The 22,400-nt window shown below is 37.4% G+C and overlaps 1 protein-coding gene across 4 annotated transcripts in view; it reads left to right on the forward strand.

Moving 5' to 3' along the window:
- The first annotated feature begins 1,469 nt into the window (after positions 1-1,469).
- Positions 1,470-22,400, forward strand: part of RCOR3 (REST corepressor 3) — a 28,220-nt gene continuing 7,289 nt past the window's right edge. Inside the window, exons 1-9 of one of the 4 annotated variants that reach the window (XM_058165318.1) lie at positions 1,470-1,771; positions 2,789-2,845; positions 13,402-13,479; positions 15,685-15,737; positions 16,638-16,799; positions 18,091-18,215; positions 19,549-19,627; positions 20,474-20,692; positions 22,278-22,355. In XM_058165318.1, coding sequence (XP_058021301.1) covers positions 1,606-1,771; positions 2,789-2,845; positions 13,402-13,479; positions 15,685-15,737; positions 16,638-16,799; positions 18,091-18,215; positions 19,549-19,627; positions 20,474-20,692; positions 22,278-22,355 — 1,017 coding nt within the window. In that variant the 5' untranslated portion in view covers positions 1,470-1,605. Of the gene's footprint in view, positions 1,772-2,788; positions 2,846-13,401; positions 13,480-15,653; positions 15,738-16,469; positions 16,520-16,637; positions 16,800-18,090; positions 18,216-19,548; positions 19,628-20,473; positions 20,693-22,277; positions 22,356-22,400 lie in introns of those variants that run through there. The other 3 variants (XM_058165314.1, XM_058165316.1, XM_058165317.1) reach the window with 3 other exon arrangements.

The raw sequence follows: 22,400 nt of genomic DNA on the forward strand, positions 1-22,400 counted from the left end.
GTATTCTCAGCATGGCACATCTACAAAATGAATTTTAAAATCTACATTAACCTTAGTTTTAATGTATTTTAGATATCCATATCACACAAATCACAAAGCATTTCCTTCTAACTCCAAAAGTCTTCTATTTTACAGCAATATCCATTCTTTCATTTAAACCAGGGCTGTCAAATTCGCAGGCCAGAGGCTTCATGTGCTGGCCACACCCATGCCCGTTTTACCAAAGGGAAAAAGTCACGATATGTTATGTGACACTGCCTTGAGGTTGCAACTTTAACACCCCTGATTTAGACCAAGCAGCTGGAAGAGCCATGCTTTAATGGCCTAAACACTAGGAAAAAATTCCTATGGCTTTCTGAGGAATTCAGAAAGTCACAGCTTTTATCTAGAATACTTTGCTTTGTCTCCCCAGACTAGCCTCTACCTTTGCCACTCCTTTGGAGATCTTCTAGACAGGTAATATACGTGGGCCCAATTCTGCTTAGTTTCAAAGCCTAAACAATATCAGCCAGGAGTTGTCAACTGGTCAGACAAAACACAAAGTGCCAGGTACAGAAAAATGGTTTCAGTTATAAAATGACATGTGGAATGTTAGGAATAAAATCTGTTCCTAATATAGTAGCAAGAAGAGTTTGGCAGCGGAAGTACTTACCATGAAAAGTGCTGTGTTCCCCTTACAGGGCTGAGTTCAAGCAGAGGTGGGCATCTGCCTAGAGTACTTTTGAGTGCCTACCCTGAACAGCAGTTGGATCCCATCCCACTTGATTCATTTCACACGTGCTTATCATTCAGCAATGTTGAAATTACAAGTTCTCAGCCCAAAAGGACACCTGCTTAAGCATATCCTCAAAAACTCCAGAGTACTTTTTATGACGGATTATAACGATTTCCCTGTAACCCCATACAGAAGATTCCCCCCCCAATGTCCCCACACACCCACTCTTTTCACTACCCCCCGGGAATCTGAAAGCAAGGTTTCATCTTCCTCTTCCCCAATTCTTCGTGCCAATAACCCCAACCGTACGAAGTTCACGCCTAATACTTTGAAACAATGAAGCATAAAAATACAGGGTGACATTTTCAAGCAAGGAAAGAATCGCCGGAACGAGAGCGGGCAGAGAACATCAATCCTCGTCTGCCAAAGGAAAGCTCAAAGCTGCTTAACCCGGGAGCAAATCTTCCGATACGAGCGGGACCAACGTGCGCACGAGCGGATTCACGCGAGGGGTCCCGCCGAGGTGAAGGAAAGCAGCCTCGGCGCTCGGTTACCGAAGGCGGCTCTCAGTTAGCCGCCGAGGGACCGGGACCACCAACTCCGCGCGGCAGAAGACGAGCAGCAAAGCGCCGCCGCTCCCGCCTTCGCCGAACGTTCCCAACGTGTGAGGCTAGATCCGGCCGGGCTGCCGCGGAGGGATCCCCGATCCGTGGGCGGAGGAGTCGGGGAGGGTGGGGGAAGAGAAGGAAGGAGGCGCCGGCGCCGCGGCGGCCCGAGCCGCGGGGGGGGGGAGCGGGGGAAAGGGGCACCAACATGGCGGTTCCATATTAACTTTCCCCCCCATCGGCAGTGGCTGCCACCGCCGGCCGCCCTTCTCTTGGGTAGCCGTCATGCCGGGCATGATGGAGAAAGGAGCCGAGCTCCTGGTGGGCGCCAAGAACAGGGCGGCCCCCAACGGCACCAAGAACGGCGGTGGCGGCAGCAGCCCCGGTTCCAACGGGAACTTTTTCGAGCCGGAAAGCGGCGGCGGCGGCGGTGACAGCGGCGACGAGCACGGTGCGGGCTTTATCTTCCCCCACCCTTTTTTTTCTCTCGAGCGGGTAGATTTGGGCCTAGTCGCGTCGCCCGTGTGCACTGGCTGGCTGGTGGCAACTGCACTGAGCAGCTTCTATAGGTCTCTCTGTGCTGGGGTGTGTGCGCGCGAGCGAGCGCTCGTGCAGAAGCGTGTGAGAGGTGCGCGCGCGATAGGGTCTACCCAGGGTGCAGATAACGCGAGTGTGTATGTGGGGGGTGCGCGCGTCTAGGCGCGCGCGCCCTCGATTTCCTTCGGGCGCGCGCGCGCTCTGTGTGTGTGTGTGCCCGCTTGTCCGTCTGTCCATCATCCTTCTATCCCGTGGAGAGTGGGTGTGCATTTTCACAATGGGCACACGTGTAATGCAACCGCAGCTCAGGCGCGGTACTGCATGGCATTTTACGTGTGTGTACAATTGTACACGTTTAGTGGCATATAACCTTGCAAACGAGTACGTTGTGGGTATCTGGACTGTGAAAGGATTGCCATGAAGAGTGGTACACGCAGGTCTAGCTACGTGCAGCCCTTTCTGCCTTGTTTTTCTCTGCTAGGAATGCACTCGAGACATACACCCACGCAACATTGTGCTGCATCAGCACAATAAAGTAAAGGGACCGTTTCTGTATTTTTCTAAATTTAATTTAGCACAATTGTTGCCTTTCTGGAAATTAATCCCTACCTGGAATGTTAAAGGGAAGTAGGCATTTCTTTTTCCGGTGTATATGTGGTGGGGGGAGTAATCTTTTTTTCCCCTTCTTTCTCTCTCTCTCTCTCTCTCTCTCTCTCTCTCTTCCCCCCCCCCCACTTGCCCAAGGCTTTGAGGCTATCAAAGCAGCAAGGCTTGTGCTTATTGGTAATTGTCTATTGCATTGTCTGTGATGCTTCTAGATCACAATCTCCACATTTTAATTTGTAATGACTATACTTCAATCATTGAAGAGAAAGGCGTCCTTTCCCTTCCGCCCCTCTAAGAGATGCATTTATTTTTTCTTCCATTGCAGATGTAGGAATGAGGGTCGGAGCAGACTATCAAGCTCGCATCCCTGACTTTGATCCTGGTAAATATATATATATATATTTAAAATATATTTGTAACTTGGTATGTCTGATGTTTTCAAAAATGGGAGTTTATTGCTTGTGTTCGTTATAATGAGAATGAATTCTGTTGAATATTATTTGAGAGTGAAAGGAGGAGAGTTGCTTTTGTGAAGGTTAAAGGTGTAGGATTTTCTTTGGCACCCCTCCCCCAAGGCTTTGTGCAGCTTGTTCGTGGTCACTGAAGGTTTGCAGAGCCAGCTTTTGATGTTTGGAAGTTGAAATAAGCAGGCCTAATGCGTGGAGAAGGTGGCTCTTATCTTCTAAGTAAGAAAGGAAGGATTTAAAATTTTCAAAAACTTATCTGTCTTGCATCTATAGTAGTTTGAAAAGAGTATTTTAATCCAAGAATATTGAAAAACCATGCTTCCTTGATTTTCCAGTATTTAAAAGTGGGGAGTAATGAAGTTTTCAATATAATAAGCAGTACTTCTGTTCACCATGTGATGGAATAGACAAACTTGCACTTCTTGATACTGACTTATCTCAGTCTTAATTTGCATGTACTGTGTTCGCAGGGCATCACTATTATCCAAACATAGTCTTATTATTTATTTTATTTATTTGTCACAACAGTATATATAAGCATAAGCATGAAATAACTATACGATATATAAGCCTATATATAAGCATAAGTATGTAATAACTATGCAAAATTGGATACAATCAAGGGAATGGTGCTCTTATGCACATCCCTTACAGACCTCTTAGGAATGGGGTGAGGTCAATAGTAGATAGTTTTTAGTTAAAGCTTTGGGGATTTTGGGAAGAGACCACAGAGTCCTAACCATGTGTACAGGGAAGCACTACTAACTCTTCCGTAAACCTGGACAATCTATGTCAGTTGATTACTGCTGCCAATAATGGCACCCTTCTCTTGAAACTATTATTTCATTTTAAGGTGATTCTGAATCTTATGTTTTAAAGAAGAAGCAAACTAATTATCTTTTTTAGAAATATTTTATTATTGCTATTAAAATCTTATCAATTATAGATGTTTAATTTTATAGTTAGAAAACTGGTTTCAACAATAAAAGATTTGGGTTTAGTTTTGTTGTACCTGTCATATATACTGCTGGCTTTTGTTTTGATTCGTCATATTTTAAAATATTGTCAGTGGCTGGATTCTTGATTTTAAAAGTGCTTTGTACTTTTGCATATTTAATATAAATTAAATAATACCCTAAACAATGCTAGGAAAAGAAGAATTTGCAGTTGAAGTATTGTCCATTCTTAGTTTGTTGTGTTTCTTGTTGGTTCCCAGAAGTTTCTTTGATATGCCATTTAGACATTTAACAAAAGTCACACCTCTTTTACAACCTATTTGCCACTTCACAGCTGTTATTGTTCTTCTATGATGATAGAGTCCCTAATATTTAGTATGGTTGTAGATAATTTGGGAATATCATATTTGTTTACAGTTCATCCATTTGGTCTAAATCAGTGATACAACTATAAGAGAAGCATAAACTATCAGATAGGTTGCTGAGGGCTGAAATGTGGAACACAATCTCATAATCAACTAACTCTAATTATGTGTTCTATAAACCTTCTTGAGTCAAATGATTAATAATTTCACAGAACTGGGTATTTACAAGAAAATAACAGTAGATGATACCAACCATCTAATAGCTTTTTCTCTCTGACCAACTTAACTTCCAGGATTATTATGTTTGTCATTTTAAAATACATGAGAAAATATTATATCCTGAACTTATCTATTCATGTAAAATGTGGTATAAAAAGTGGTTTACACTATCGCATCCAAATTTCCTCTCAGTGTTTCAAATCTAGGATTAACATTTTGAAATAACCTAACCATACTATAATGCTTCTTAAGCAGTGCTATTAAAGATGTGTAGAATATTTTAAGGATGGATTGCCATTAGTATTTGGTGCCTATAGTGTGCCAGACTATTAAGAATTGTCTTGATTTCTCATGTAACCTCTTTCCCTAAGTTTACTTTCATTTTTTTTGCTTAATAGATTAAAGCTATGGATTTGGTTTTTATATATTTTACCTAGTTGTTTTCTTTAATTGAATTCTTTCTACTATTTAAATTTTACCAATTTTATCTTCACCCTGTTTACTTTCTGATACTGAAAAGTATCAGGTGAATAGCAATAACAATAGCACATAGACTTACATACCACTTCATAGTGCCTTACAGCCCTCTCTAAGTGATTTACAGAGTCCTCATTTTGCTCCCAACAATCTGGGTCCTCAAGTTACCCACCTCGTTCAGCATTGAACTGCTAGCAGTGAGCAGAATCAGCCTGCAGTACTGCATTCTAACCACTGCACCACCACAGCTCTTATCATATTTTTATGGTAATATATGATACTCTATTACTCATATTTTTTCTGTTCCTTAGGGAATTTGAAGCATCAAAGTCTAAACATTTTCTTATGAGAAATCACCATTTGTGTTAGATGGCATGTTACCTAAAGATATTTTCTTCATTTGCACTTATCCATGACATGAACATACTCTGGCAATCTTTTTTTTCCTTCTTTTCATGGCATTATGTTCATCGTGACCCATACCTGAGATAATTAAAGTTGCCCTCAGCTGCTCCTTGACAAAATAATATTTCCTCCTTTAAGCAGACAACAAGCTGTGGTAATTTTGCTGTGGAGTACAATCTGATATGTTTCATCAACTGAAACAACTATCACACTTGGCCAATAAAAAAAAATTTCTTATCTATCAGCATGGCATCTATTGGGCACTTTAGGTGGTATGAAGTATATGCCTTTTCTCTCTAGCTTTAGAGAGAAAAGTGACTCTATCAAATTGGGCTCTCTGCATCCTTGGGCGGGGAGGGGAGAGCTCAGCTTCAAAGCTTGGATGAGTATAACTAGCAGCTGATCAGCAATGAAAGCAGAAAAGTTGCAGAATGATGCAGGATATGCAAGAAAGAGAGGTTTCTAGTCATGCTTTATAGTGAAACTTCTCCAGTGCCTGTCAACTTTTGTTTGGGCTGCTCTTGATCATGAATGTAGTACTGTGCAGGAAGAGCACTGAAGCCATGTCAAAACGGAAAGCAAGTATCAGTTGATAATCAAACTCCCTTTGAATGGTGCTTATGCAAAATATATGTGCAGAATCAGAGCAAATTTCAATAAAAGACTAAATCTACCATTCTTTCCCCTCAAGGCCTAGCACCATCCCATGTTAAGGAGAGAATTTGGTAAACAATTTAATGTCAACTGGAGATATAATGGAATGGAAAAGAATGTCTTTCGGTCTACGTTTTAAAATGTCCAACGTGTCATAAAGAGAACACTATTTGCAGATGTTCTGTCTGTTCCAGGTTAAGTATTGCTTGAAACGGGGCAGCAAATTTTATGTTGAGACAGACATATAGTGCTTCAACTTTGTCAAAAGAAAGAACCCAAATCTAACTTGGGGACACAAGCAAAATCCAAAAAGAAATCTATCAGCAATTAAGAACAAATAAAATTGTCTGAGTGGTAAAATATATAGAATTAAACTCTCATTTGATTAAAAAAGATGGGAAATTGAAGAATTTTCTTTGGTGACTTATAAAATCTTTCACTAATAAGGCTTGCAGGGAAGCTAGGGCCCTGGTGAAAGGAAAATCCTGAAAAGAACCCAGAAAACGTATGGAAATTTTTCTCTTTTATTGCTGCTACTACTACTATAACATCGTTCTTTGTGTTTTTTCTGAAATAGTTGGAGAAATGAAAAGATCATTATAAAATGTTTCCTAAAAGGTTCTTTTCAAATTAAGATAAAAAATGTGTTCTGCTTGGAAATACATCAAATTAACAAAATACAGTATTAACATTGCTTAACATATTTATGAATAAAAGAATTAAATTAACAAACCATGAAAGGAGAGTGAAGCTTATTCCAGACAAAATAGATTTATATGACATGCTAAAAGTTTTTAAAAGGCTCAGAAGTCAAATTGCTGGTAGTATTTTAGATTCAGAAAAACTGAAATAATTAGCTATCACTTTATATGGCAAATATTATTCCCTCTTTTTTTTTTCTCAGCTTGTTTTGCCTTTGAAATGAATGCTTTTTGTATCTGGTATAACTGGAAAACAAAGTCCACATTATATAACATTTTTCTTTTATTGTTTCAATTTCTTGTTTTCAGATGAGTTATTTGGTGTCTTTTTTCTACAATTTGAAATAAGAAAATATGCTAAATTCCTAGAATTGCTAGTTTTTGTTGCAACAAAAATTAAAAAAATGTAAAGTTAAATTAAATCAATAAATGTATAATTATTGCATGATTCAATTATATTTTTCAGTTTTATTTACTAAGAATATTATATCTATTTTGCAAAGAATAAATTTTATAACTGAAGAATTCTTCCAAACTATTTTTTTCCTCAGATTTGAGAAAAATGTTGTTGCTTTGAAATTTCTAGAAATGTTGTATTTCTAGATTAATCCTATGCAATATTTTAGCTCCAACATTATCTTATATAATTTTTAATATCGTATAAAATGTTCTTGAATTTTTAATACTGGTATTAAAGTTTTTACAATAAAAATAAAAGTGTAATAATTCTGCAGGGTGGTGGTTTGGTAATGTTACAGAATAATTACCTTTTCCTTCTATTAAGACTGAAATTTATTTTTAGAAAAAAAATTATTTTTATTTGTTACCCTTGTTACCTTGTTTTGTTATGGCTATAATTACGAATTGCAGTATAGATGCCCAGAACCCAGCTGGGTGCTTTATCATGTCTTCTCTTTTAGTAATTATCTTCAAGGATATTAATAGAATTCCTCAGCTAGAATACAGGTAGTCCTTGGGCTACAACAGCAGTTGGGACCAGAAATTGTGTCACTAAATGACATGGTCAAAAGGGCAATGTCACGTGACCACGCTATTTATGGTAATTCCGGCAGTCCTTGTGGCTGCCGTTAAGCAAGGACCGCTCATGACTGCGACTTCCAACTTCCTGACAGCATTCCCATTGATTTCACTTGTGGTGAGCCAGCTGGAAATGTAAGAAATTGTGATCATGGGGATATTTCAACAGCTGCAACTACAAGGATCCATCATAGATACCATTCATTCAGTGCCATCATAACTTTGAACAGTTGTTGAACAAATGCTCGTGTTCCAAGAACTACCTGTATCTACCTTTGTGTCCTGGTTTTCTTCATTGATCATATGATCATTTTATTTACTGACTTGCCAACTATGGTAATTTTTAGATGCTTCTGCACAGAAATGATTCTGTGTCACAGTCAGATTTTATGTCATATACAAACTATTTAGTCATTATTTTTTTTATATATATATACAATACATTTATTTATTGCAATTTATATGGCTGCCATCTCAAATTCATAATTGAGCAGCTAATAAAAATTTAATATACAGCTTTAATAAATTTTCTCTGTTTTCTGCAGTTATGGTGGTTCTAGATTTTATCTCAGTTTGAAGATATTAGTGCTTGTGATTCTTTATTTTCTTGTTTTGAAAATATTCTTAGGCTTTTTGCTATAAATTGGAAGTGTCTTGATGAAACCATTCGTCATCTTCAGGCTTCAGCTTCGTGCTTCTGGGAGCAAGAAGCACAAAGCTGAAGCCTGAAGATGACGAATGAGACTTCGTCGAAACGTCGCCAAGACACTTCCAATTTTACACGGGAGAAAACCCGAACAACCAAAGACCTATATACAAACACCCGTGAAAACCTCAGAAAACATATATATATATGTGGACCCCTCCAATCCATACATGCAGCAGACTGACACCCACTACGAAGATGTAGCACGACCACGAACACGAAGCCAAACAGCAGCAGTGCAGCTCACCAGCTCAAATCCCCCTGCAACTCAGACTAATCTGAGCACAACCAAGTCCCCACCCAAACAGGACACACCCCCAGCCAATCAGAGCACAAAAAAACCCCCATCCAATCAGAGCACAGCCAAGCTCCCACCCAATCAGTTCAAACCCCCACTAGCAGTTAAAAAGGAAGAAACAGCTGCAATCACACATTGCTCCCAGAAGCACGAAGCTGAAGCCTGAAGATGACGAATGAGACTTCGTCGAAACGTCGCCAAGACACTTCCAATTTTACGCGGGAGAAAACCCGAATAACCAAAGACCTACATACCAACACCCGCGAAAACCTCAGAAAACATATATATATATATATATATACAATACATTTATTTATTGCAATTTATATGGCTGCCATCTCAAATTCATAATTGAGCAGCTAATAAAAATTTAATATACAGCTTTAATAAATTTTCTCTGTTTTCTGCAGTTATGGTGGTTCTAGATTTTATCTCAGTTTGAAGATATTAGTGCTTGTGATTCTTTATTTTCTTGTTTTGAAAATATTCTTAGGCTTTTTGCTATAAATTGGATTCAGAGTTAATCATACTAAAACAGATCCATTTAAATCGGCAAGTCATGACACATCCTTCTGATTTCAATTGATCTCTGAATGTGATTCCTTCCATATCCAGCAACACATATAGGAGGAAAGATTAGTGGGGAAAGATTAGTCACTGTTCTCGCAATCCATGATATCTGCACCTTGGGATGGAAGTAGATTTCATCTTTGATTACCAAATACTCATATTTATATAGCATCAGAAATGCTTGAACTTTTATTGCTGACTGAATTCCGCCCCTGTTAGATTAGGTACATGCAACTGAGGTTGACAATCAATTGCCCATGTCTTGTTGACTACATATCTTATTTTAGGCATGCTAATTTTGTTTCTGCTGTTTTCTCATCTTTCTCTTTTCTGCCTTGGGAGACTTCTTCAGCTTCTTTTCTGATCACATTTCCACATCATGCTTATGTAGATTTATTATTAAGCAGTGACTCCTTTCCTTGAGTGAGTATGGCAAGTAAGCTATATGGGATTTTTGGCCTAGATTAGCATGATGTAGGAATACAGGGCTATGAATTTATTTGCTTTCATTAAACTAGAGAGACTTTTTTTTAAACTTTCTGTGGCTTCAATATCAGGCTTCTAGTTTAATGATGCAACAGTCAAATGTTTATGTATCATGCCTAAAATAGGCTAAGTGAACTATAGTCAGCATTTTAATCATGCATATAGAAGAAAGGGGCAGACAAATTAAATGCATAATCATGAGATTGGATAAACAATGTGCAAATCTACGCCTTTTTCCCCCTATCAAGGACTACTTGATCAGGAACTTATTTGTAATTTCTTATGTCATTTTTAAAAATTATTCTAACATTTTATATGGCCAACAATCTTAAATACATAACTCTGGGCAACAAACAATCAATTAAAAAATCTATATAAAACTGTACCATCATCAGTACTCCAAAGCAAAGAAGACCTGAGGCATTATAATTACCCAAAATAGAGAAATGTGAATTGAGCTTGAGCTCCCCAACATCCTAATCCTAATGCCCTAAGGGGGGGGGAAAAAACCCCAGCCCTAGGTCCTCAAAGCCTTTCAGAAGATACTATGGGTCAAGGTCTTCTAAATCTCAGAGATGTGTGATAAGGCATGCCTGCTTAGTCCCGCAAGATGACACTATTTAGTAGTGGGAACCTAAGTATGCCTAAGTATCTGTTAGATTATGTTCTTTGGCCAGTCTGCTTACCTGGTGCGGGAACATTTATTTAGTGAATAATAAGAGTGACATAAGGATGTGGTGGCTCAGTGGCTAAGATGCTGAGTTTGTCAATCGAAAGATCGGCAGTTTAGCGGTTCGAATCCCTAGTGCCGCATAACAGGGTGAGTTCCCATTACTTGTCCCAGATTCTGCCAACCTAGTTGTAGAAAATAGAAAATGCCCACCTAGTAGAAAAATAGGGATCACCTTTGGTGGGAAGGTCATAGCGTTTTGTGCGCCTTTGGCATTTAGTCATGCTGGCCACATGACCACAGAGATGTCTTTGGACAGCACTGGTTCTTCGGCTTTGAAACCGAGATGAGCAAACACCCCTTAGAGTCGGGAACGACTAGCACCTATGTGTGAGGGGAACCTTTACCTTTTACCTTATGAGTGACATATAAAAAATAAATTCCTTCCCCCATCAGTGTGGCCTAAAGCTTTCTATTCCCAGTTAGACAATTTTCTTTTCACCTCATAATAGGATAAATTTGGAGCTAGTGGTAATCTTCAGCTCTAAAATTTCACATCATTTTTATTAATGATGTGAAAAACTAATAGCAGTCCTTCAAGAGGGATTGAATAGTCTTACAGTTGGAAAATTTTGCTTTAAGTTTTTTTCAGGAAATTTTTCATGGCATTTAGTGTTATGAATTAGTAATGATTCCATTTTCTGGGATTTTTTTATTTTCCAACCTAGTCTAAAATCCTGGGATTTTCTGGTGGCTTCCTATCCAAGTAGTAACCAAAGGCGATGCTTCATAGATTTTCAAGATAATCTAGAAGATGCTACTAGCTACGACAGTAGTTTGAGAAGCAATTCCTTATTAATGTAAAGAATGCAATATATTCCACAAGCTCATAAGAAAATAGATGTTCAGTTTGGATTTCAGATTTAATTTTATTTATTATTATTTATTGTTTATATTTATATACCGCCCTATCTCCCAAAGGACTCAGGGCGGTTTACAGGCATTTAAAAGCAAGAAATACAATAAATACAATTCTAAAAACAATTAAAAAACTTATTCAAAAGCCTTAATTAAAAATATAAAAATTAAAACCCAAGATAAAACCCATAAACTAAAATCTAACTCAGTCCTGCGCAATTAAATAGATATGTTTTAAGCTCATGCGGAAGGTCCAAGGTCCGGAAGCTGACGAAGTCCTGGGGGCAGTTCATTCCAGAGGGTGGGAGCCCCCACAGAGAAGGCCCTTCCCCTGGGCGTCGCCAGACGACATTGCCTCGCTGACGGCACCCTGAGGAGTCCCTCTCTGTGAGAGCGCACGGGTCGGTGAGAGGTATTCGGTAGCAGCAGGCGGTCCCGTAGATAACCCGGCCCTATGCCATGGGGCGCTTTAAAGGTGGTCACCAAAACCTTGAAGCGCACCCGGAAGGCCACAGGCAGCCAGTGCAGTCTGCGCAGGATGGGTGTTATACGGGAGCCACGAGGGGCTCCCTCTATCACCCGCGCAGCCGCATTCTGGACTAACTGCAGCCTCCGGATGCCCTTCAAGGGGAGCCCCATGTAGAGAGCATTGCAGTAATCCAGGCGAGACGTCACGAGTGCGTGGGTGACTGTGCACAGGGCATCCCGGTCCAGAAAGGGGCGCAACTGGCGCACCAGGCGAACCTGGTAAAACGCTCTCCTGGAGATGGCCGTCAAATGATCTTCCAAAGACAGCCGTTCATCCAGGAGGACGCCTAAGTTGCGCACCCCCTCCATCGGGGCCAATGACTCGCCACCGATGGTCAGCCGCGGATTTAGCTGACTGTACCGGGATGCCGGCATCCACAGCCACTCTGTCTTGGAGGGATTGAGCTTGAGCCTGTTTCTCCCCATCCAGACCCGTACGGCCTCCAGACACCGGGACAGCACTTCGATAGCTTCGTTGGGGTGGTCCGGCGTGGAAAGGTACAGCTGGGTGTCATCCGCATACAGCTGATACCTCACGCCGAAACCACTGATGATCTCACCCAGCGGCTTCATGTAGATGTTAAACAGAAGGGGCGAGAGGATCGACCCCTGCGGCACCCCACAAGTGAGGCGCCTCGGGGTCGACCTCTGCCCCCCTGTCAACACCGACTGCAACCGGTCGGAGAGATAGGAGGAGAACCACCGATAAACGGTGCCTCCCACTCCCAATCCCTCCATTTTTTCCTGTTACCTCTCGTTAATCATTTTGCAAAGATAGATGATAATAGCTGTCTTCCATACGCATTAGTTATGCCCTTCCTGACATGGTGTTAAGAGCTTTACCTTAAGGTAACTTTTTCCTAATGGGGATGAGAACTAAGTGTATTATTCTAAATGCTCAGCGCATGAAATTATTTTAGTTGTACCAAGGTTGATTACTTTTGAAAGCAAAGTTCTCATTGGAGTGAATTCCAGCCTATGCTACTTGAATAAGTTTTCCATTGTTTCTGTTTCATTACTTACAAGGCAGTGGTGGGTTTCAAAATTTTTTTACTACCGGTTCTGTGGATGTGGCTTGGTGGGCGTGGCATGGCTTGGTGGGTGTGGCAGGGAAAAGATACTGTAAAATCTCCATTCCTTCCCCAATCCAGGGGAAGATTACTAAAAAATCCCCATTTTCTCCCAATCAGCTGGGACTTGGGAGGCAGAGAATAGATGGGGGCAGGGCCAGTCAGAATTTTTACTACCGGTTCTCCGAACTATTCAAACTTTCCGCTACTAGTTCTCCAGAACTGGTCAGAACCTGCTAAAATCCACCTCTGTTACAAGGTGAAAAACACAGGATTGTTTTATTCAATTGCATATTAGCAATAAAACGTCAATCAGGTTATGCTTCAGCTTTGACTTCATAAATTTTAATGTTTTTATTATCTGAATTGAGTGTTCTTTGAAATACTGAACATATTAACTTGTCTTTCAGGAGCTACAAAATACACAGATAAAGACAATGGAGGAATGCTTGTGTGGTCTCCTTATCATAATATTTCTGATGCCAAATGTAAGTTTGATAAACTGCATTAAATAGAATCCTGGGAATTAATATGTATAAGGATTACATCACAGATTATAAATCACAATATATAAAACATTTAATTGCACAAATTAATGTGAAACTGTTGTACAGGTGATAAAGCATAGTTTTTTGCTCTCTCTCTATATGATCAGTCAACAATCAATTGTTACCTCTCTGTGGATATTGTATTGATTTCTATTTTAAAATGCTACTTGGAATTTTAAAATGTGCAGATGCATGTACTGCTTTCACTAAAAAAATCATCAGATTTTTAAAAAAATACTTTTTAAAAGGTACATCTCGAGTGCTATTACAATTTTGTGTTTTGACCTCAGTGCAATTAATAAGTTAAATTTTCAGGATGTAATTTACTTGTCTAGCAAAAATTATCCAATCTGGTAAAATATTGAAAATATATCCCTGCATTTGATATGAATACTAGATTGACAGACATGTGATGTGACATAAAATCAGGCATAGTGACAAGCAATAATCTTCTGTAGCAGGGGTCTCCAACCTTGGCAACTTTAAGCCTGGAGGACTTCAACTCCCAGAATTCCACAGCCAGCAAAGCTAGCTGGGGAATTCTGGGAGTTGAAGTCCTCCAGGCTTAAAGTTGCTAAAGTTGGAAAGCCCTGTTCTATAGCATACTGTGCATCTGGAACATCATGCAACAGCAAACCAAATATATATATGTGCCCAGTATTCTGATGCTTCTGAATCTGGAGTTTTAGATGAAGCATTGATTGGTTGCAGTGTATGCTGCTGTATTATAATCAATTAATGATGACTTAGAACAAAATAAAGTAAAATCAGTATCAATATAAAAAATTGAAGTAAATAACACATCCTAATAGATAATGACCAAATAAATCTGATTCCAGGTGTCATTCAGTTCCCAGGGGCTCTGAAAGGATATAGCCTATATTAGCTTCCAGAATAAATAAATGTATTAATCCAACATGAATATATGTGTATGTACTGTTATCATCTAGATACTTAGAATTTTTATGCAGTTTATCTCTGACATGGTAATGTAAGAGTATTATTTTGGTCAGAGGCTCATATATCTAGTATGGTGTCCTTGCATGCTAATATATATATATATAGCCAGTTTCATATATTGCATGATTGGCTTATGGATTCATGAACCCCTGTTCAATAGTCCCTTGCTTCAAAAGTACTTATAGATTCATGAATCCATGTTGCTATATTTTCCAGTTACCAAAAGAGGAAGGATTCCTAATTGTATAACTGTAGGATTTAATTCTTTTAAGAGTTAGATTTTAAGAGAAAAATGTTTTTTTTAAAAAATGGGGGAAATGACAGTTAAAATCATTTCAGTTTTGTCCTAGATTGTTGAATATGCCATAGTACCTAGTATGTTTAAATATCGGCATCTCCATTCAGAAAATTAGTTGCTCCAGTGTTAGAGAAATGGCATCAAATTAACAAATATATCATATTTTCATGTTGCATATTTCAGGGCTTAAATAAAGTCTGCCCTTCTAAATGAAATATTCTTGCTCCCTGGCTTTTATCAGACTTTCTGAACATGTCACATTTATCTTTCCACATTAGTTTTATACTTTTAGCTCCCTTCGTCTGATTCTCCTCTTTCCTTGCTACCTTATTTAACCATACAGATATCTAAGCTGTTCTTCAATAAAGATCAACAGTGCAAAAAAGGAAACACTGCATTGAATCTCCTTATATTGCACTCATATTTGAGTGTAATATTATTTCACTGAAGCAGAAAAGAAGCTAGAAAGAAGAAAACCCAAAATACCCATGCAGCTGATGAAAAGGTGTTTGAAAGCTCTTGGGTAGTAATGAATTGGATTTTAGACTTTCCATAGAATTACTTCAAGTTGGGCCTTTTTATGCTTATTGTTGGATTTTTTTACTGCACTTGAATCAATGTAGGATTGCAGTTTTGATCAACAGTTTTTTTCTATTCCTATAGAATCTTTTCAGTATATACATTTTTAGAGAACCATATAATTGAAGCAGGATATAAAGATAAACAAATAAAATGATAATTAACATGAGCACAAATATTTATTTCAGTATTTAAATAAACCAGAATGGAATAATATGGGTGAATGTAATCGGGATCCATGATCCTAAAATGTGTTTTTTTTCTGTAAATGTATTAGAAAATAATTCTAGCATCCTTCTGTTACACAGTGGATGAATACATTGCTATAGCAAAGGAAAAACATGGATACAATGTGGAACAGGTAAGAGTTTAATTAGTACAGACAATTTAGCATTTTTTTTCCCAGGGCTTTGTTAAGTAAAACCATATAATCATAAAATAGGGTGTATTGTTTGAGAAAACAGAGAAAAAAGTAATGTTCCATCTTCTATTCCTTCTAAAGGAAGTAAAAGGGAAAAGAGGAACATTCCAATATCCCCAGGGAAGAGCTCTATAATAAAAGGGTCACTGGTAAAAGTCTCACTTCTGATATCAGCTAACCTAACTTCCAAAATGAGTGGAATGTAGTGTTAAACTTCGGATTTAATTTAAATATAAAAGGGGAAGATCTTCAAATTACCTCAGTGTCAGCTTAGTTAGAAAATGAATGAAGCCTATGGACAATTAAAACGTCAACTCCCATTAGATCTAGCCAGCACTGTCAGAGATGATGGCACTAAATATTTTAGTCCCAAATTACAGTTTTATTTATTTAATCAAGTATACTTATTTCAGTGTAAATATTACTTGAGTACTGTAGCTCAACAGATACTCTTCAACAATCTACTTGAAACTTCTCCTTTGTGAGAATAATTCAATAATCTGGAAAAGGCAAAATTCATTTTTTTAAAGTAAACTCTTTGAACTTGATTGTAGTTCAGTGCAGGCTACAGAATGTAGAATATAAGCAGAAGCAAAGGATTAAATGGCAGTTACGTTGTTTGCAACAATATACTGTACGATGTGAAACTTTCCATTTCTTTTTTCTCATCAGAATATATAGTTTGTATTGGAGAAAGTATCAAAAACATTAAGTGCAACTAGGTGGGTAAAATGTGCCTTCTGACAAACCTGGATGTGATCTTGCACATCATTAAGATAAGAAAGTAAAAGGTCAATATGGCATACCATAAAACTTACACCTGTTTGGTTCTTTTTAAAGGCACTTGGCATGTTGTTCTGGCATAAGCACAACATTGAGAAATCCCTTGCAGATCTCCCGAATTTTACTCCTTTTCCAGATGAGTGGACGGTTGAAGATAAAGTCCTTTTTGAACAAGCTTTCAGTTTCCATGGAAAAAGCTTTCACAGAATTCAACAAATGGTAAGGAAATAAATGGCTGCCCCCCACCCCCTTCAGAGTATTCACAAAGGTCAAGAGAGTAAGTGGTATATAATTGAAGTCAGGCAAACTACAGTATGGCATGCTAAAAAGCATATTTTTCTTTCCCAGATAAAAATTCAATCTTATTTTATTTTGATCTAGTGGGCATATACAGAAATTAAACTGAAAGGAAAAATTCAAATTCATTGAAATAATACAATAATGATGCCATAGAAAAACATTTTCCCCAAATTAAAGATTCTTCAGATAGGAGTTTAGAAATATTCAGAATAAGTGGCATAAATTTGTAAAATATGGAAATTAATAAAAAATGTACAAAAATTAAAAGAAATTTTTAAAAATTACAAAATGGATGAAAAGATACAAAATCATATTTCCTGTTGATTGCATTTAAGAACATGAGAATAAAATAAAGATGAAGTGAAATAGTAAATGAGCTCTTGTTAGGAAAGTTATCACACTGAAAGTACTTCTTTCTGTTTTGGGGAAAGGAAGGATCATTGCACAAGGCTGCAAAATCCAAGTGATGCAGGTACACTCAACCAGTCTCTTCTTAAAAGCAGACGTGTGTATGTGTGTGTAGAGACAGATACAGAGAGATACAGATACAGAGAGAGAGAGAGATTATATTGATGTATAATATTTCCAATGATTACTTGTTATTGGTTAAATTGTGCATTTGGTACTAATTAAAACTGACCATATACTTAACTAATTAGTGAAATACATGTTGGTGTGTTATTTATTCTTTTTCATTTATAAAAGTTAAGATCTACATGTATTCATTCCTAATTTCTTTTTTTTCAGTTGTGAAGATATATTTAACAGTAATATAAATCTGTCTTTCAAGTTTCATCCCTTAACAGAAGTTAGAATCTGAGCCGACTTTAGCTTTAAAAAATAGACTTTAGAAGTAAAGGGAAAATACTTGTGAGTAATTAGTAATAGATTTATAAGGCTAATTGTATTTCATCAGAATTAATGATTAAGGTAAATTCCGCTTTCTAAGATTAAGAAATATTTATGTATCCTACTTTCCATCAGAAGAGGATGTACCTTTTATGGCAATGTTTCTCAACCTTGGCAACTTTAAGATGTGTAGACTTCATTTCCCAGCCAGAATGGCGACTGGGAAAGTCTGGGATTTGAAGTCCACACATCTTAAAATTATACCTTAGGATTTAAGGTTTTTTTTCACACATTCTAAACTATGTGCCAATTTTCCCATAGCATTTATAATTAGTGTCTGCATACTCTTACCATGTTTCAGCTTCCGGACAAGACTATTGCAAGCCTTGTAAAATATTACTATTCCTGGAAGAAAACACGTTCTAGAACAAGTTTAATGGACCGCCAGGCTAGAAAACTAGCTAATAGAAATAATCAAGGTGATAGGTAAGCAGTGCAATATGTGTTTTAAACAAGTAACCTGTTTAGAGAGAGTTTAGAGAGAGTTCTGTTTGTTTTTGTTTACCTTTGACTATTTCTAGTTTAAGGGAATAGGTTCTGTGCCAGTTTTGCCAATTTTGGTGCTTTCAAGTTTGTTGAAAGTATAGATCCCAGCACCGCAAACTGAAATTCTGGGACTTAAAAGTTCCCCACATTTCTGGAGGACTTCCAGTTGGGGAAAACTGTTCTATTTCTCTCTATCTGTTTTGTTAAGCAGATGGAAAGCCCGTTTCTTTATATCACTGCATAGAAGTTGTTAAATTATAGCCACAGATATTTTTGTGTTATAACCAATGAAAATAAAATGACATGCCATATACAGCATTTTTGACCTGGTGATCTCACATCTATAGTTTTTCTATTGTTAGAAATAGCTGAACACTTCTTAAAGTACCCCCCTTCCTCCCAGTTGAGTCTAAAAAATATTTAGAAATTTCTAGATATCTTACAAGGTAGAAAGGGGTTCTTTAAGATTTTTTTAGCCTGTTTCTATAATTATGTGGATTTGTTTCGATCATTGATAAAGCAATATGATTTTAAAAACCTCACACAATAAAGACAATTCACATTTTCTTTCCAATGCATGCATACAAGACCACAGCAATCAATTGTGACTATAGTGAGTGGTAGTCAACGTTTCTGTTTCACACTAGACTTCACTAGACTTCATTTGTAACTAATGCAGATTTCTGAACAGATAACATATCCATAGTTTAGGGAAGACTACTAGTACAGGTACTGATTTTTCCCTCAACCTTTCTGCTAGTTTTCATAAAAGTGAAATGCTTTTTCATACCTTTCCCAATATTTCTGATTGCAGCAGGGCACATGACACTGTATTATGAACCAAGTATTTCAATAATCTTTTAGCCATTCCAAAGCAGGTATTTTCTTAGGAAAATTATTAGATGATAGTGTGAGGTCTCTTACATTTTATACCTTCAGAGACGGTATCCTTAATTGCAGATTTCTTGTAAAATGAGTAGGGGTTTTGAACAGTCTTGCACATGAGACTGAGATGCTTTAAATAAACAGGATATGTTTTGATTTATTTAGTATGGATATATTGCTTAAAATTATTTTAAAACTAATATTCATATAATAAAAGACATGAAATTTTAATAATTTGTAGTTGTGTATTTAAAAATAACTGAATTAGTACTATTTAAAATTAAAGTGACATTTTAACATATAGAGTACAATAAACACAAAGTCTATTTGAGCACTTAGGGCATTGAGTTGTGAAAATAAATATTAACTAATCATTTTCAATCCTCAGTGATGATGATGTTGAAGAACCTCACCCTATGGATGGAAATGATAGTGATTATGATCCCAAAAAGGAAAATAAAAAAGAGGTAATACAAACTGAAGTTAAATTGCCACCTGAATTGGAGGTTCTGTTTTTATTGCTATAGTTTGGTCTTCAGATGCTGCAATCAGCGATAAGGATATTATGACATCGTAAAGGAACTTTGGCAGGGATTTTTGATCTCTCCCTCACCCTGCATTTATGAGCAGAATTTAAGTTTTATGAGGTTGCTGAGTATTTCAGAGATTTAATGTAATTAATTTCTTTTCCTGAAAATAGCAATAGCACTTAAGGCTTACATACCGCTTTACAGCAGTCTCTAAATGGTTTACAGAGTCAGCATATTGCCCCCAACAATCTGGGTCCTCATTTTACCCACCTTGGAAAAATGGAAGGCTGAGTCAACCTTGAGTCTGGTGAGACTGGAACGGCCAAATTGCACACTAACCAATGCGCCACAAATACATTGGAATTCGTTTATTTAAAACATGGATATCTGTATCATATAAAAATACATTGACATTTACACTGATAGATACAAAATGTAATTTAATTAACACCTATCATTATTCTTCCTGCCCACTTTTAATGCAAGTATAGTTATTCATTGAGAAATCTCACAAACTACTTATCATTTTAGGGAGTTATGGTAACGTAATGTTTGAGAACTCCCAACTTACCTGATCACATGTCAGCCATGTGTCCTGTTTTTGCCAAGAAAAACCTATACAGCTGGTTTTATTGTGTTGTCTGATCATATGGGATACGAAAAATACGTGTTAAGAAAGATTTTAGAAAAACTGAATAATAAAGTGATACAATTAATGTGATAATTTATTTTTAAAATACAGTATCATGCTTAATTTAAATAGAAACTTTTCAAACATTGCAGGGGAATCATGAACAGCCTGTGCAGTCCAGCAAAATAGGATTAGGTAGAAGAGATTATCAAAGTTTGCAACATCGTCATCATTCTCAGCGCTCTAAATGCCGTCCTCCAAAAGGCATGTACTTAACTCAAGACGACGTGGTAGCGGTTTCATGTAGCCCCAACGCCGCCAATACGCTTCTTAGGCAGTTGGATATGGAGTTGATCTCATTGAAGCGACAGGTATTTTAATTATTAGGTTTACTGGGGGGGGTGTTTTTAATATTTTAGGTTCTAATAAATAGGAAAATCTGAAACATGCCTATGATAGATTAAAAATACATTCAATGTGTGAGTCTCTGGATATTAAAATAGATTCATGAGTTGAGACTTCAGCATAATAATTGGTTTTCTCAAGACTACATAGATAGCAGTAGCAATAGCACTTAGACTTATATTCCGCTTCATAGTGCTTTTCAGCCCTCTCTAAGCGATTTACAGAGTTAGCATATTGCCGCCAGCAATCGGGGTCCTCATTTTACCAACCTCAGAAGGATGGAAGGCTGAGTTAGCTTTGAACTCATTAGGATCAAACTCCTAGCAGTGGGCAGAGTTAAGCAGCAATACTGCGTTCTAAGCATTGTGCCACCCCGACTCTTTATCTAAACTTATTGACTTCAGTATGAGTAAACCCATTGTTTCAGTTTTACTGTGTGGTTTTATCAGTAACTTAATCCTGTATTGAACTTTTAGGAGTTAAGGCAACAGGCTAAAAACCAGACAGTTTTGTGTTCCAGTCCCGCCTGGGCCGTTAAAGTCAACTGGGTGACCTTGGGCCCGCCTCTCTTTCTCTCTTCCTGTTGTGGAGAAATAAAGAGGAAGAAAGTGTGTTGAACTTGAGTTATTTATAAAACCAATAAAGGCAGAATATAAATAAATAAATAATCATATATGATAGAAGTTCCCAAACTTTCTTGGTTCATGGCATTTTAGGGTTTTAGTAATTTTTTTCACAGCACTCTTACTATGTAGTATGCACAGTGTCCAACAGATGTCAAGTATCACTTTATTCCACAGAACCCCTTTGAGTTTGCTGTCGTGTCCAGGAGTGCCTTGCTGCAGTTTGGATCCATATAGCATTTTGATTTCTAGTAGACTCAGTCCCTTTAAACTGGAAAAAAATTGGTCTAAACAGATAATAAATAAAAGTACACTCTTTCTAATGCTTTCCCATTTTCAGCAAGATAAATGTTTAAATGGAGTTATGAATTTATGTAAATACAAAATAGCACAGGGATGGTAAAACATGGAGAAAGAAGAGAAAGCAAGTGGCGATTCTATTCTGTGATGCTTAATCATGAGAATTTAATGAGCCTCTCCAATGAAACAAATAGCCCTGATTCTTAACTAGGTATAAGCAGACAACGATGTTGGTCTCAGGTTTTACACCAGGAATTCAAGATCTCTTTGGAAGCCACTATTTTATTTCTTGCTGTTTATTTTATAGTTTCCATATGCCACCTCAATTAATATAGATTCTAGGGGGTACACTGAAAGAAAATACAATCCTAAACCCATATTAAAACAAACAGTATTAATAATATTTAAATAATCTCACACATTTTACTAACCAGGTTTATTCTTTGTGTGTGGAAGCAGGCAATTGCTTTGCTCCTTGAAACAAGCTTCATCTCTTCAGAATTTTATTTTATTTCACTTTATTTCTGCTTAAGGCCTTTGGTTTAATTTTCAAGTAATCACTTAGCAGTGGATATTTACACTATTTTATAGCAGCTAATTTTCATTCCTGTTTTGTTCATTGCACAAGGTCCAGAATGCTAAACAAGTAAACAGTGCACTTAAGCAAAAAATTGAAGGTGGAATAGATGAATTCAAACCTCCTGAGGTGAGTCACTGAAATGTAGGTGAATTTTCAGTATTGCTATTGTGC

Source organism: Ahaetulla prasina, chromosome 1 (assembly GCF_028640845.1).
Source record: "Ahaetulla prasina isolate Xishuangbanna chromosome 1, ASM2864084v1, whole genome shotgun sequence".
In the NCBI taxonomy this organism is placed as follows: domain Eukaryota; kingdom Metazoa; phylum Chordata; class Lepidosauria; order Squamata; family Colubridae; genus Ahaetulla; species Ahaetulla prasina.